Source organism: Symphodus melops (assembly GCF_947650265.1).
Source record: "Symphodus melops genome assembly, chromosome: 11".
NCBI classification, from domain to species: Eukaryota; Metazoa; Chordata; class Actinopteri; order Labriformes; family Labridae; genus Symphodus; species Symphodus melops.
In genome coordinates this window covers 4,290,563-4,307,592 of record NC_136701.1, presented here as the reverse complement: position 1 = coordinate 4,307,592, position 17,030 = coordinate 4,290,563, and the positions used below count along the sequence as shown (strand labels likewise).

The following is a 17,030-nucleotide window of genomic DNA, read 5'->3' as shown; positions in this document are numbered from 1 at the left end:
AATGACAATATTTGTTGTAGTTGAACAGAACCACAATCTGATCTAAAGAGGGGAGAAGAACATACTGAAGAACAGGAAACACAATGCAGCAGGTTCATTACAGAGATCGTAGCAGTGGCGTGCAGATGTTCGTGCACCGATAATCACAGGGAATAAACATCACCACCCCCTCCCACTCACTCGAGGTGAAATCTCCTGATTATATCCTGCTGCGTTCTCACATCAGCTCACTCTGACTCTGCGGAATAAATACGAGAAGGCTGGAGGAGAAACTCCAGGTGAAGTCTGAGAGAAACATTCAGCTGTTTGTGTTCACAGAAACTTCTGGAGTTTTTCCAAAGTTTTCTGTAGGTCTGAAAACCCTCAATGTTGCTGAACTAACAGGAAAAGCCATGTTTGAAAGCATTTATTCATCATCACATTTTCCTAAAGTTTTGTATGAATTCTTTTAAAATTACTGAGTTACAATGTTTAATGTTTCAGAATAAATCACTGAGGGGAATGCAAAATGTTCCAACTGTTACCAGTCTGTCTAAATATGGTTCATGACTCGTGAAGCTACTTGTCAGGCTGAACATGTAAAAATGAATTCATGCAGAATGACGGCGGCAGGAGAAAAGTGTGGACCTGTTGTCGGGCGCCAGCATCCAAATGAGCATCCAGACTCGGGTCAAAGCATAAATTAGAACTTTATTTTATTATTACAATATTACAAAAAGAGTAGCACAACTCTCACGCTTCTTGCCTCTTTATCGGTCGTACAGAATGACACAAAAAAGAATGACTTGTGGACCTTTTTTTCCATTTCACAGCAACCGAACAAGAAACAAGGAAAATTTAAATAACAAGCAAATCAAGTATCATAAATAATCACAATTGCAAACTGAAGCTTCGAAACTCGGGGAAAAAAAGTTACAGCTCAGTAACTACACGTTGCTAAAATATATAATTACAAAATATGACTCCTCTGTCTTGTCTTCCTGCTCCATGATAAAGAATCTCTAAGGAATTGCTCTATTCAAAACAAACGTCCACTAAAAAGAGCAGAAGAAAAAGAAAAGAATTGCTGTTTCTGTGTATCCTTCTTTCTCCTTATTATTTGGGGTTTTTATTAAAACCATGCTCATTTTCAAGGGAAGTCCAAGGACCAAACACTTAAGGCTTTTTAAGGGCTGTTAGGGAATTAGGTGAACAAAACGTGGGCGTCATTGTTTTCTATACACACACACGCACATTCTGACCATCACACACGCTCACCCTTAGACCTACCCACGTCAGCGGGCAACATTCACACACAATCAATAAACTTTCAAAGTTACAGTAGTCTAGTAGGTAAGCCAGTGTACAATAAAATAAACAATGCATTTGCTGTTTCACTTTGAACTTTAAAGTCCATCGTGTTTACCTCCAAGTTTCTTGCAAGTGATCAATTTGGTCTTCACAGCCGAGTCAGTGGAAACTACCCACAACTTATTTCACATTAAAGGCAGGGTTGGTAATTTTCGAACACTAGCATGATTTTAAAACTAGCATTCCCTTAGCGCTCCGTCTAAACCCACCCCCTTCCCCTCTGTGCTCCCTCAAATGCCAAGCCCCTCACTTACATGCATGAGTGCCATAACTCCAGAAGAGTAGACATCAGCTCGTCGCTTGCAATGTGTAGAAACGTCCTCTCATGTCTCATTCAGCGGTAAATAAACTCACAGTATAAACTCTGTCATTGGTGACACGCTTTGAGTGTGGGCTAGAGCACGCAAGAGGTGAAGAACGAGCATAGGGACAGGGTGCCGTGATTGGTTCACCAGATTGGTGCCTCATGGCAGACATAGGTCGAAGTTTTTCAACTGCTTTTGATGAACAATTTTCTTCATTCATTTTTCAGAGCTCATGAGTTATCAGTTTCTGTCAGGACCTAAAGACAATTTTAACCAAAATCTTAAAAAGTGTACAGTATCTGGAGGAAAGGACCAACCCTGCCTTTAATTTCCCTTGGTCAGAATTAAACCTCTGCTGAGGCTCGTAGTTCATCTCTACATGACAAGAATAACACTATGATCTTTTTTTAAATCCTCATTACAAACCAGTCCGTTCCTGCAAAACAAATCCTCTCAACATTCAAGTAGTACATTTTGCATGGTTACAAAAACGATCCGAAATGGAAACAAACACAAAATGGCACATCTTCAGAACAGTGCGTCTCTGTTGGCCTGACTTTGGCCATCTTCAAGGTACGACAGTTGTCTCTCTCTCTCTGTATCGCTTTGTCAGCGATACACATTTCACAATCTCAATGCCAAACCTTTAACTATTTTTCTTGAAGAACACCTGAATTAATCGCAGCAGATTCAGGACAGAGCGCTGCCTCTTTGCTCGCTGCTGAGCCTCTACTATGTACAAACAACCTGATTACATGCATCCTTAACTTACGAAGAGGAATCAAACATGAAGAGTCCTTTAAAACAAATAAATAATTACATTTCAAAAGAATAAAACCTGTGTATACATGAGCCTATCGCAAGCTTTTCCTTTGACGTCTCCAGGGTCTTTAGGTAAGTGTGCACTCTAACACGATCCTTATGCTCTCTTCTGCCATCACGTGATTGTTTCATATTGCAGTTACAATAAGATATGAGCCTCACACCAAAAGGAAAATCAGCATCTGGTCTACCGAAGCTACTCAAAGTCCAGATTTTTCAAAACTGAAAGCATCCAGTGTAGATGTCGTGTTTTTTTCAGGGAGGGGTGTATCTGTTTTTCTTCTTTCTTACATGCATAAGAAAACGGAATTGTGAAGAAGAAAAAACACAGGATCAGTTGAGATCCAGGCACACAAATAGAGGAAGGAGGTGGGAATGACACACACAGTACAGACGTGTATACACACGCACATGAGTTTCCTTAAGTGAAAGGTAAAAGCACTCAATCGAAAAAATTAATGCAGCAATTGATCACTTGCAAGATTCTTCCTAAAAAAAGGAACAGAAAAAAACCTACTGTTTGTCTTCATTGAATATATTAATTTACCATCTTTAACATAAGCAGTCATTTAATGTATCAATTCAGTTTTATTAACATGTTTCCTTTTTTAAGACTAAACAAAAGGGTTTGAGAACTTTTGTGAAGACAAGGCCATAGCTTATCTGTACCCTGGGTGCTGGAGGAGAGCCGTTCTGCCATCCCCAACTTCTGGACCTACCCTGCTCAGAGGAGGCCTGTGCATCTTGCCCATTAACCCTAGATTCTGATCACGGAAGTAGGGCGTCTGGAAGTCTCCACCCAAGTAATCTGTTGTTTGCATCAAATTTGTCTGGACAGAGGAGGAGGTGGAGGAACTCGTTCCGAGCCTGTAATGTGGAGCCCCAGAGGGACCACAGTCCAGTGCGGTGCAGCCCCCCGGGCCCGAGTTGTGGAATGGCATTGCTATGTCCTGAGAGCCAGAGCTGTCACTGTTAGGTGTGGGGAGGATGCTGCTATTCCAAATATGGGACTGGAAGTAGTGACCATTTGTATAGTGGGCCATGGGGCCAGGCATACCATTGTGGATGACTGGGGGTGAGGGGGTTGGCCTGTCGACAGGGGGTTTCAGTGTGTAAGGCTGACCCACACACACCTCTGTAGGGTAGCCCATGCTCTTAAAGTTGAAGGCGGGGTCCCTGGAGGGCTGCTGGCAGAGGTGGGAACCACCATTCTGGATGTGGGGTACATGAGACAACTGGTGCTGACTCCAAGAGCGCATATTCTGCAGCTGGGCGTTATGTTGTAGCTGTTGTTGCAGCTGATTCGGTTGTTGGTGCAGGTGCTGGAGGTGGTGCTGCTGCTTGGGATCAGCATGGTTTGAAGGCAAGTGGTTCATGGAAGCCACACTGGGTTGGGTAGGGGGTTTCTCTTGAGGGCCAAGAATGCAGTTAGACTGGGGGAAGCCAGGGGTGGCAGGGTTGCTATGCATTGACACCCTGGAGCAGGCGCTGATAAGCAGATTACGACTGATAGGGCTGGGATTAGCAATCTGGCCCTCGCACATGGAAGTGGCTCCTGCACCTTGGGCTCGGGCTTGGCAGAACTGGTTGATCTGATGCACAATTGTGCTCAGATCGGCCTGTCGGCCCTGGTGCAGCCCTGCAGCCATGGAGAGTGGAATGGTTGAGGTAGAGACAGTAACGTTAGGTGGTGCATCACCATCTGGCAGCTTCCTGCCCCCTTGCAGGCCAGGGGGCGGTTGCTGTTGGAGGTGCTGCTGCTGAAGCATGATCGTAGGGGGCCCCTGTGGGTGGACAAGAGCTGGATGCTGAGACAGAGTCTGGAGTCTTGGTGGACCCTGAGGATGCTGGGCCATGGGAGGAGGGTGTCTGAGGCTCTGGGTGTGACCCTGATGAGGAAGGGGCATCTGTAGAGTCGGAGGCTGTTCATGTTGGGGAAGGGGTAAGTTCTGCTGCATCCGGGGAAAATTCTGCAGAGGTGGGTGGTGGTTTAAAGTGCTGGTCGAAGCCACTTGGTAGGGTCCGTTGGGAGGGTTCATAATGACTTCAGGGTGCAAGCGAGCCCGGCTGCCGTCAAAATCTTTAAGGATGCCTTTGACTGAGGGCACCCTGATGATAGCAAGGAGGCCTGTCTTGGCACTGGCCTGAGAAGACGGGTAGGGGCTGTAGCGCTGGCCTGTTGTATCCAACCCGTTGACAGTGCGCCGCACGTGGTTCCTTTGGGGGACCTTGACGCTGTTGGGGAAGATCTTGATGGTGAGGGGGTTGTTGGCAACCTTCTTAGCATATGCATCCAATTCTGCAGGGGTTGGAAACGGAGCGGATCTCATCCTTTGTGTAGTGTCCCCTGGGATGGAAAACAAGACAGGTTGGAGGTTAGATGGGGAAAAAAGGTAACAAAAGACATAACGAGTGGGATAAAGAGATTAGAGAGAAAGGTCACAACCAAACACTAAGACCAGGTAGAGGTGTAAAAAGCACAACAAATCGGTTGAAAGAAAGAAGCTTCTTATGATTTAGACAGCGACTTGTATTCCTTACCTCGCTGACTTCCCCCCAAACACTCATAAGGACACAGAGAAGATTTCTAATCCCATTCTCAACTGAATTCTTGCCGTCAACACATTCCTAGTCTTAAATCCAATTCTGTGGTTCAGTCTGCAACTTTGAGGTCAGGAGCTTTAAGTGGCCTTAATTGACACATCATTGGCGCAAAAGTATGCATATGGGGGGGGGGGGGGTCGTCTTCTTGCAACTGAATCACAAACTAAACAAAGAGGGAGCTAGGCATGGATGGTCCCCTGTGGCTGCTTTAGGGGGAAGGAAAGAAAGAGATAGACACAGAGAGCAGAGCTCCATGACAGCAGACAAGTAATCAGACACAGCAGCAGCGTCTCTGATCTGCAGGAACACCTCCCAGGCCTCGGCTCACAGACATTTGTTACACCTGCTAAGCACTGTGGCTAAATTTAACAATGTCGAACTGACAACATGAACATGATTATGTTTGTGCATGTGTGAGCAAGACGGGCTGTTTCATTTATGAGCCTGTATATAATGTGTGGCAGGATTATGCAGGTGTTGCGTATATGTCAGTGTCTTGTAATAATTTGCCCGAGGGGGATGTGAATGTGTTTCATTTTAACACTCACTTCCTCTTTCTACACTAACACAATTAAAGTCAGTGTTAATGGTTTTAGAGAATGAAAGGCTCTTCTCTCTCCTCTTTTATCTGTCTTACTGTCACGATCACCACAGCTCAACCAGTCTGACCTACTTACACCAAAATACATAAACTGACGGACCTGACAGGATTTGATCTTTGGGACAGATCACAAGTCTGGTCACTGGTTATTTCATTTACGCCTCCTTTCAATTTGAAAAAGACAGGGACTTGTCATTTCAGGTGAAATAGATGTTATTACAGCACACAGGCTGCTTCTCTGTGGTGTTAAGTGAGCAGTAATTTGAAATGTCTGAATTGTTGGCAGGGGTCTGTGGTTTCATGTGGACGTGACCATTATGCTCAGTCTCACAGCAGACAAACTGGGCCTGAGGGATGAGGCACGGAGCTGAACTGCGAGCTGACACGGCAGCGCCAAGGGTTGTGCCAACTGGCTAATTAATTCACACTTTATTTGTGAGCAGGAAACAATGGGCAGCGATGTGCGGGGCCAGAATGGGGCGGCACACAGGGGGCCGCTTTGACTAAGTGTTCAGCCTGCTGATGGCAGCCTCATTAATGCAGGGGTCCCGGCCAAGGAGCCGGAGCTCAACACCCGCCGTCACTGGGGCCTGATGTCTGTTGCTGAATAGATGCCAGAGTAAGCAACCACATATAAATGAAGACTTTACAGACTGACAGAAATGCTAAGGCTCGACTCGACTGTCACAAAGGTAATGACAAATGACCTTAGGTGCAGTGACTTAAAGGTCGACCACACATCATAAACTCATTAATGCTTTTATTATTTCTGTCAAACGAAGAAACTCTTAAATTCATTAGTTACTACCAATTTATCGAATTTTGAATCACATTTAAACTTCAATACCATTTTCTCTTAAAAAAAAGGTTTTTGTTGTGCTTCTATTTTCAGTCTCAAGCTAAGGGTACTTTACTTCCTGATTAAACACAAACCTGCTTTTATTTTAAAAGAAAATAAGAAAATGGAGGTCGACATTAGATACCACATCGATGGCAGTGGGGTGACTAAAAGGACAAAATAACATGATAACAGCATCAGACACCCTCCTCCCAAGGCCCAGCATCATTGGGGGGTTTGTAGACAGACTAGAGACACATACAATCATATTGTTTTACATGCATTTTTGCATGTATTTTAAAATATCATCATATCGTGTTACAGGGTTTTATGTGCTCAAATGTTGTAAATGTGACTCTGTTTGCATTGCCTTGCATTGTCTCTATTAAATAAAGAAACTCAGGAAGAAGAGTTGAACAGAGGGGCTGTAAAATATGTCATGAAATCAGTAAATTACTGTTTACAGCAGTTCCCCCAACAGCGGAAACATCAACCTCTGGCTGTTCACATCTGTTTAAAGGCTCAGGCAGCTGTTGATCGTGTGTTTTAGTAAGCAAGTGTAGCTTATTAGCATTGCAACCCTAACCTAAAACTTGGATTAGTTGTGGATCTGAAAGCATCAAGGGAGGGTTAATGAGGATATGAGTGAAGTTTGTAGGCGGCTGCGAGCATATCATCCCTCAGATCTCCCGCTAAGCACGTTTACAGGGAGGGAGCAGGGGAGAGAGGCCAGTCTGGCCATGCGTTAATTACCCTTGCTGCTAGCTAGCTAGCAAGTTGCAGCACAAGTGCACAGTCAGCAGGCACTAATTAGGCTTTCTTTTATTCAAACTACTGTTTTTATTGAACAAGGTTTAAGCAGCAGGGGACAGGGGCTCACGCTGCTGCAAATTGCACTTTTCACACAAGAGCGGAAAATTAAGTCGGAAGCTTTGGCGTCAAATTAGACATGTGAATGTGGTTTCCCACATGATGCCACCTCCTTACATTTTTACAGATATTCCAGCAGAGCCTCCCATGCTGATAGACCTTTGGGGAAGTGAAAAATATTATAAGGAGAGATGGTTTCCTTTGATCTCAGTCGGGACTTAGATGTGAAAATCAGCCGAGTGGCCCAGCAGTACTCACTGTTTGTTCTGCCTGAAAGTACTGAGAACCACGGGCCATTTTGTGGTACTTGAGACATCCTGTCTGGAATACGAGCCTTTATTCTTTGTGACCCACTATCTCCCAGCGTACCTGAGCTACTCCTCCGACAGTCTTTATATTTCACAGCCATCATCTGTTACTCCCAGATGATAAATAGAGCAGCTGCTCCGACCTCGCCTCTGACAGCAACCTGCGAGCTCGTAAGTTTAAATTACGCTCCCGTGCACAGATTTCGCCCACAGGCGAGGAGGCAGAGCGCGGCCAGCCTGGTGATCTGAAGCTCCGAGTGAAAACAGAGAGAGGGGAACGTGTCAAAGACAATAATCTGTAACGCAAGACGCAGCATTGGAGTGCACCGAGCAGCTGTAGGGATGGTGCTCAAGGGTAGGAAAATGGGAACACAAATTGGAGCTAATTATGTAAACTCTCCATCTGAGCCTTTTTCCTTTCAGTGGGAACTTGTCAGCGTATTGAAAAAAGATTTCAAGTGACAACTAGTCTATGAATTTCACCTTCAAGCAGCCAGACTCATCTCTCATGAAGTTAAGCTGTCAAAAGATCGTCCATGAGGGTAAACGATGGGGCCCTGCAGACACAGCACTGCGTTACTTTAGGATGAGGGTAGGGCTGGGCGAGACGGAGCAAAGAAAACATATCTGGACACTGGGAATGTCAGAATCAACAAATGAATCCTGATTAATCTAATGCTAGTTTGTCCCTTCAGGCTCATCGTAGATATTCGTCCTCAGTGATGTAAAAGAAGGACACCGCAGCAGCTTTTAGTCTCTTTTCACTTATTTGCAATAAACAGTTTGATTATGTTTCAAATCATTTTGCAGAAAGAAAAAACAGTCAGCACTCAATCAAATCCATGCGAGCCACTTTCAAAGTGTCACACAGGCACTTTTATCAACAGCTCGCTGCACAAGGTCAACATGCACATGACGAATAATGGCTAATAAAATGTTCCTTTCTTGCACATGAGGGGTTTTTTGAGTTTTATTCAGAGAGAGGCAGAGCCGGGTGAAGAGGGACGAACGGAGAAGTTGCAGCCGTACGAAATAATATCAAGATGTGCCCGTGTCGGCCTTACAATAATGAACTGATGCAGGTAGATCTGGCTTTCCAACAGACATCTGCTGGGGCTGGGGAGGAGGCAGCAAACCCACCTGAGACTGTGCACTTTTCTTTTTCACTTTTCTTTTTCCTCGCGGCATATTGATAAAAATGATTCAGTCCCAATGAAAAACCGCTCCACTGCTTTTGATGTAACAGCACGTTAATGATACTTTGAAGAGCAGATGAAAAGGAAGAAAAGAAGCATTACGAGAGGGGAAAAAAATAGATTGAAATGACAGCATTAAGACCGGCCGCGCTGTGAGGAGCACGCTCAATCACCAAAATGGATTACAGTGTTGGGCGGAAAAACAAATTGAACTCCAGTTGTGCCTCCTGCTCTGCTGTGTCTCTGTTTGTCACATAAAGGACGAGCAGAGAGACGGAGTGACGGATGGATGCACCATGTCACAAGTCTGTCTGAGTGAGGCAGCAGACGCTGGCACTTAGCAGACTCCCTCACGCTCGCCGATCTCCCGGGGGTTGGCTGATTACTGTGATGCTGAAATTACAGTTTTGATGAGCTGGAGCATTTCACAACAAGGAGGGGGAAACACTGCTGCAGAAATGGGTCAAGTTGGGGCTGAGTTTTTACTCCAAGAGAAACAGGAAGAAGGAAAAAAAGAGGCAGAGACGTTTTCTGAACAAATAAAGATCAATTATGATCGATGTCTGGAAATCTTTGAATCTTTAGCGTGTCTAAACATCTTTTTTGGAAGAAGATAAACCAGCAGAGAGCAAAGTCTGAGTGCACGTCTGACTGTGTGCAGGCAACACTAATCATTTCAAAGACAGAGTACATTTGAATGCATCTCTCAGGACATTAAGAATCATTTACACTTGATTAAACTGTGACATTCTGCATCACTGTTTGAGCACTTTGAAAAATAAATCCCTGAAACAGGAAGCTTAAGTTACCATGAACACTCATTTTTTTCTGATCCGAGGATCAGAAAGAGGTCGACGTTACCTGCAGAACTCAAACACGACCTTGAATTGGATCATTTTAACTCAAACTGAAAAGGATTTAAGAGGTTTCAAACACTGATGCGTCACAGAAGGAGCTTTCAGATAGGATGTTACAGGCCCTGCTTTCCCACCCATTCATTGTCAATGTGCTGCCACCAGAGCTGAGCTGCACTGAGATGAGCGCAGTACAACGTCTTGTTCATTTCAACTTGGGCTGAGCGCCCTGTTGACGACACCTCGTCGTGTCAAAGGTGAGATCAGATCTCAACAAACAAGACCCACCTCAGACAAATCGGCTGTCCGTTTGTCCTGATTCTCTCCAAGTCTTGGTGAAACTCTCCCACGTGGGAGCGCTCGTTACAGAGCTGCAGCTCCTGGATGAGCCGAAACTCCCCTAAAGCGTGTCGTGCCCTGAGGATTTCATGTACCCACATCCTCTCCTCCTCCTCCTCCAGAACAAGAAAGGTCACGGATGTCTCCTGAATAGTGAACAGATACATTGTGCATCCAAAAAGTAGCTACTCTCCCGACAATCCTTTTCAGTCACATTGCAACTTGTGTGAATGATGGACCTGATTTGTAGCTGTGCTGTAAGGGACAATCTCGGGACAGACGTGGCAGACGAGCTCGGTCTATAAATGCTGCAGAGTGTGGTTAAAAGCTCATCTCTATAGAAACCATCATCTCCTGTATTCTCTGCTCCTTCTCTCCCTGATCACATCCAGTTAGCCTCAGCTATCGCTGCACTCTGCTGACTCCGACGCTCCACTTGTGCTGCTGACCCTCACACACAGCAGAGTCCAAGTTTGTCAGCACTTGTGAAATTCAAACACATTGAATTAATTGAGCCAGCCCGGAACGAGTCTGCCGTTAAACTCGGCAGCAGATTGCATCTTAAAATTTACGGATGTTACGAGATCACCAGGGCTAAGAAACCTACTGGACTGCAATCTGACGGTGAAGTAACTGAAGAATCTAACACGTGAATGTGGCGACAGAGTGTTGGAGCACACGGACGGCTCCACACTCGTCTGGCTGACAGATCTTTAGGGAGGAAGGGAGGGGGCGAGTTCACTGTTCATCAGCAAATTAATGGCGCAGTTCATCCTAATTTCCCTTGAAGACAGATCTGTAGTCCTGAAGCACTAAAATATTCTGTGTGTGTGTGTGTGCGTGTGCGTGTGCGTGAGTGTGTGTGTGTGGGGTTTTAACACATAGCTGCCAGAGAACCAGGCCAGGGTTGGCATGGGCATCTAACGAGGGGCGGGCAGCAGGATTGTAACAGCTTGGTTTGCTGTGTGGGACGGTGGTGGTGGTTAAAAGTGTGTGCGTGTGTGTGTGTGTGTGTGTGTGTGTGTGTGTCCAGAGATCCCTACTTACATTTCTGAAGTCCAGTGTTCATCTGCGTGTGGGGGAGAAGCTGGAGGGGGAGGTCACCTGGCCCTGGCAGACAGGCCAGCATTTCACACAGACACTAATGCAACATGGGACACACACTTCTCCTCACACTGCGGAGAGAGAGAGAGAGAGAGAGAGAGAGAGAGAGAGAGAGAGAGAGAGAGAGAGAGAGAGAGGAGGTCAGCAGTCAGAGACATAACTGGCAGGCAGCACATGGTGCGTGGTGATACAGAGGCTGGTTCCAGACTAATAGAACTCTGCGGCTGCTCCCCCGAGGCACAGGGCTGAGGGAGACATAGTTACCTTTCAATTAGAAACCGATTCACACCTGGAGCATCAGGTAAGGTGACATTTGATGCCAATAACAACTTCAATTAAACATCAAACAGCTGAAGTAAAACGGGCAGACGGGGCCTGAGGGACTGGCTGCTTTAAATCGACTCGGTCTCTCCTCGCCCTGCGTGTTAGTCGGCTACGTGGACCCTGCTACCTGCGCTTCACCCCTCCGCCTCCGCCCGACCACGCTGGAGGAAATTAATGACTCCTGTACACTGGGAAAGGGAACATACTCGAGAGGCCGCGCGCTGACACAAGTTAGTGAGTCGGTGATCGATACTGCAGTGCTCTACACCTCAGAGAGGCCTTTATTTTAGGGACGTTAAACAATGGAGCCAGCTCAGGATGTGGGGAGAAGAAGTGAATAAGAAAAGCCTGCCACTCTGTGCGATAACCTGACGGGAAAGAGAGGGGGAGAAAACGTTAGCCACGCTTCGCTCGGCTTGCCGCTGTAGTCAAAACACCACAGATGCTTGCTTAATCAGCATTGAAGAACAGTCAGAGAGCAAATTAAGTCTACAGAGTCCGTGCCCCCCCCACCCTTTTTTTTTTTGTGGCGTGGAATCAGAAGAGGGCGGCGAGTGTGTGCAGACAAACAGCGTCTATGAGAGAGGCAATTACCCACAAAACAACCTTGGCGTGCCTGTCTGCCGCAGGGTGAAGGCTTAAAAGTGTCTTCCCCCCCTGCAGGGAGAAGAGACAAGTAGAGGAAAGAGTGACAAAGCGGGAGAGAAAGGTGGAAAGAGAGAGAGAGACGGGAGGTGGGTTTAAGGTGGTGGCGGGGGGGCTGAACTTGCTTTAAAAAGCAGGAGCTCAAAAAGGTCAGGATGACAGCTCATTTAAATCCTCCCAGCAAGAGTAGAAAAAACAAGCCTTAATGAAGCTGCCAGTCCTACCTGAGAGCTGCACCTCGGGGTGCTGCAGGGGCAGGGGGGAGACGAGGTAGAAAAGGGTAAATAAAGGAGGGTGGAGACAGGTGGGTGGCGAGCTGCGGTCTTGAGACAGATCTGAGTTTAGGGGGGTGGTTTCATGCCCTAGATGCTGCGTCACCCTTCCTGATACCCAGCCTCCCACTCCTCTCATCCCCCCCCCCCCCCCCCCCCTCCTTCACTTTCTGATTTACAGCCCGGACCGCCATATGGCAGCAATCCCTGCCCTCGATTCAGCGTGTCACCATGCATTAACTTTAATTGGCCTGATATGTTATTCTTTTCCCTCGGCCTTGGAAGGATTTTAGGTACATGGCAGCTCCTTGATGTCAGCAGGCAGCATTTCCAGCTCCCTCTCATTTATTGGGGTGCCAAGATTTCACACAAAGATAACAGCAATCTCTTTGACAACAGGCAGGTTCGGGGTGGATGAAAACCAAATATCAAATATAACTCTCGTCTTTGCTCGGCGTTTTAAAAGTGAAACAGTGGCAAGAGAGTGAAAGGAGGGGAAAAAATAAAAACTCCAGCATAAACTGTCAGTTCAGTTGTTATAAGAGCACACACACATCAACGCACTACAGGCAAAAAAAAAAAAAACTGCCAACAGGCCATCAGCCCACCCTCTTCCTGTCTCCCCCACAGCGCCCCTGAATGTCAGAAAGCTGTGCAGTGGGGAGTGCTGCAGCAAAGGTCAGCCTATGGTAATGCCCCAGCTGACACTCTGCTTTGCAGAGCCGAGCGGGAGGAGATGAAACCCAACAGACAGAAAGCCTGACGTCTTCTGACTCGCCTATCAGCGCCGCCGCCACCTCAACTTCAAATGTACATCACACACCAAACACTGGCTCCTATTTACAAAGGCAGCCCCCCCCCCCCCCCCTCCCCAAACACAGAGGCTTTTTCAACACCATTTGTATCAAGATGACTACACCTGATAGAGTTGACTCAGACAGGAACAGAGCCGGCTGAAGCTGGAGCTACAGCTCATCAGGTGTTAACCCTCTCAGCTGCTGGAGACCAGATTGACCTCGGAGCATCATGCAGGGGGGGTTCAGTCCTGTTTGGACCAGGCCTCGACTCTTGACACATCTGTGATGTGCGACAACACTGTTAGAAACTGATGTGGTGACGGAGTGACGTGCAAAAAGACATCTCCCGTTCTGCATGTTTGTCACAGATTCTTTGATCAGAGTTTCCTCAGGGATTTATTTTGAAGTGTTTTGCCTTTTACTGATCAGACAGGGGTTAGAATGGGAAACCAGGGAGAGGGAGAGAGAGAGAGTGGGGAGTTGGAGCCAGTCTTCTGACGACTCTGCAGGTCACATCTACACATTCACACGCTGATGGAAGAGACTGCTGTGTAAAGAGATCGTCAGAAGGAAATAATCCTGTTTCTACGCGTGCACATGACGTGACAAACCAGCGGGAGCAACACGGGGTTCGGCGTCCTGTCCCAGGACACAATGGACATGTGGCTGCAGGAGCTGGGGATCGAACCCTCAACCTTCTGGTTCAGAGACAACAGACCGATCTGCTCCACTTCATGACACCAAGAAAACGTTTCTAAATCGACAACATTTTTACAGTTGATATCATTTTGATTGTCGTTCCCGATCGCTACCACTCAGTTTTATACTGAAGCAGGTTTTAATATTGGAACATCGCTGGTTTATCATGGATGTTCATATCAATGTGATGATGAGGACTTATTTTGAACCCTTACCCAAGTGTTTCATTGAATTGTTGTCCAGCCCTCAGCAGCCTTTGTGACACAGACACGGCCCCTCCTGTCCGGGCTGGAAACAGAGCCGCGTCTGTGGAGGCCGCCGAGCCAGCTGGGCCGGCCTGTGGAGCCAGGATTGGCTTGGTGGAGTTTAGCCAGGCGTCTCACACTATCAGCCCCGTGCAGGCAGACACCACAGGGTGCTCAGAGTGGGGGGGGGGGGGAGGGGGGTGCGACTCGGCAAGTCTCCACCAGCTACTTATAGACGCGTAATAAAAGTGTGTGAATAACTGTGCGGCTTTCATTATGGACAAATAAAAGACGGGCGGACAAAAGCCAGGCCTGAGAGAGTGATGTGCATGGCTTGTGTCATGTGTCGAATAGCTCCCATAAAAGCTGACCTATATTTTCTTTCTGTTCCTCACTGGGACCTGGAGGAAGAGGAATCCATGTGAACGTTTCAAAATAAAGTGCATAGAAGAAAAGGACAGTCATTGAGAAGACATTTGACCAGCTGACTGCATCCATGTCAGATCTTTCCATCCACCTCCTCCTTCTCTGCTACTGCCCATATTTGTAATAGCGCCTTCAAACTTGCAGAAAACTCCTGAATCGTGAATAGTCTCCTACAGTGAGGTGCATGTATGAACAAACAGAAATGATCTCGATATGTTCAGGAGTGCATGAGAAATAAAATTGAGGAAGTGCATCAGGCCACTTTTATAGGACGTCGTATATGAAGACATGCAGCAGCAGGAGTTCAAACCGGAGAGGGAGGATCGTGCACCCAAAATAAGCTCATTAGAAGGAGACGCATATAACAATATTAGAGGGAGAAAAACAAAGACGAATAAAAACAGGTGAGAAAGTGTGTTTGCTGCTGGTTGAACATTACACGCTTCTCTCTACCAATTAAAAGTAAAGGCAATTAGGAGAACCAAGTCACCATGTTGTACACTTCTTGTGCTAACGGCTGTAGGAGAGGAGGAGCGGAGGAAAAGGCAGGCTGCTGTTATTTTAATTGCATGTTTACCCCCAGGTTATGGGTCTGAAATAGAGCCAAGAAAGAAAAAAATGCTGCAGAAAAAGATTCAATGCAACTTCAGTGTGTTGATTCTCTCAGGGACAGAGAGAGGGAAATTACTTTTCTTTGCGAGCTGTGCCTCTGAATAGACGGTAAAAGAAAGGAACAGGAGCAGGAAGAAGAGACGGGCTTTTTACCCTTGAATGCAAAGGCAGAGAGTTCTGAGAAAAGAAAAGAGGGGGAAGCCTTGGCTCTCCAGCACGTTACGAAGAAATGACACATCAGTGTGGCCTTCATTAGCCCGTCACTTTTCACAAACAACAAAAGGTGGAGAAAGATTTCTCTTGCTTGCAGGGCCAGCGGATTGTTAGGCTATGACAGGCTCACACAATGGATCCTGATGACTCCAGCACAACCCGGGGCGTTCACGACGGGCCGTTTGCTCCTTCAGTCAGCGGAGACCCTTCGCCCACCCTCACTGTTATCTCCCAGCAGAAGAGAAGAAGAACGAAAGATTGGGGGATGGTAATGGGGGGGGGGGGGGGGGGGGCAGCCCGTCTAAACCCAACATGCACACAAATTTGAATGTGTAAAATAGTAGCTTCCAAGTTGCGAGACACTGGGTGTCAGGATGAAACTGTCAAACTAGTAAAGAGCTGCAGCAGTGTGGGAGAGAGGAAGACAGCGACTTCTGAGGTAGGGAGGGAGGGGTCCTGTGAACCAAGCGGGAAGCTGTGTGAACGCTCCGTAAGTCACTGATGAAAAAGTGACAGATCCCTGAGGTGAGATTGCGGATATGGAGCGGAGAGAGACAGCGTGCCCCCGGAATAATGCACAGCCAGATCGGCTCAATCTTTGCATACGTGTCAGATACGGAGAGTTGATTTCACAGTGAGAGGAACACAGGCACCCAGAGGAGCTGTGAACCTCAGCCTGACCAGTATATATTATTGGTTTAGTGATGTTATCGGGAAGCCAGCAGGCAAATCACGGACATATTGGAATCCGCATTTATGTGTTCAGAAATGGACAAATATCGACAGCAGAAGAGAGTGGTGCCCGGGGTGGTTTAAAAATAGTCATTACATATTTTGCACAATCTGAATCCATACTTGAGACACGACTTTAAATAATGTTCCATGAGGCTGAAGAGGTTGTGTACGGTTTTCTTATCCCTCATCAGGGTTGTGTCGTCAAAAAACAAAAAAGGAACGCCTGAAAATCTAAGTGAATTATAAAAGTGTATTCTGCTGATCCCCGTTTTAAAAACTCATATAGTGTTAAAATCCTGGATATTCAAAATCAACGTGGGCAAAGTTTCAGATCACGAGGTAAACATATGTTAGAGTAACCCAGCTCTTTGCACCTACATCAAGGTGATTTGTGTTTGTGGTCTGAGTGAAGGAGTCCACTGAGGTCTAAGGTTGTTCTCCGAGAGCACCGACCTCCATTTGTGGAGCAGCTAAAGAACAAGAGCTTCCTGCTACTTTGCTAGTTTGTCGGAGTAATCCCAGGATAAGTCTGCAGAGGGCGCTAAACGGCTTGTTCTGCACATTAAGCCATTGTTCCCCGATATGAAACCAAAAATTTCCCCAGACGGCTTCAAGTCTCTACGTAAGCTGGTGAAACCTCTTACACACACTTTCTTCCCCCAGCACTGGAGAGCAGCCCTCCTCTGGCAGCCCTGCAGTGTTCTGCCCCACCAGAAAGCTTCCAGAGAGATAGCCAATCAGAAGACAGTGTGCATGTGGGCCTTAAAGAGAGAGCAGCGGCTACGAACAGTTTCAGGCAGAGGCCGAAATTAAGGTTTTTACGCACGTCAGGATGGGATAAAGAAAATCTTGTGAAGCCGCTGTAAAAATT

The 17,030-nt window shown here is 46.7% G+C and overlaps 1 protein-coding gene across 1 annotated transcript in view; it reads right to left on the bottom strand.

Annotated features, from left to right (window-relative positions):
- Window positions 1–670: 670 nt before the first annotated feature.
- fam222ba (family with sequence similarity 222 member Ba) overlaps window positions 671–17,030 on the bottom strand; it is a 36,706-nt gene continuing 20,346 nt past the window's right edge. Inside the window, exons 2-3 of the mRNA XM_079356478.1 lie at window positions 11,135–11,262; window positions 671–4,824 (exon numbers count right to left, since the gene is read on the bottom strand). Coding sequence (XP_079212604.1) covers window positions 3,137–4,824; window positions 11,135–11,216 — 1,770 coding nt within the window. The 5' untranslated portion in view covers window positions 11,217–11,262 and the 3' untranslated portion in view covers window positions 671–3,136. The remainder of the gene's footprint in view (window positions 4,825–11,134; window positions 11,263–17,030) is intronic.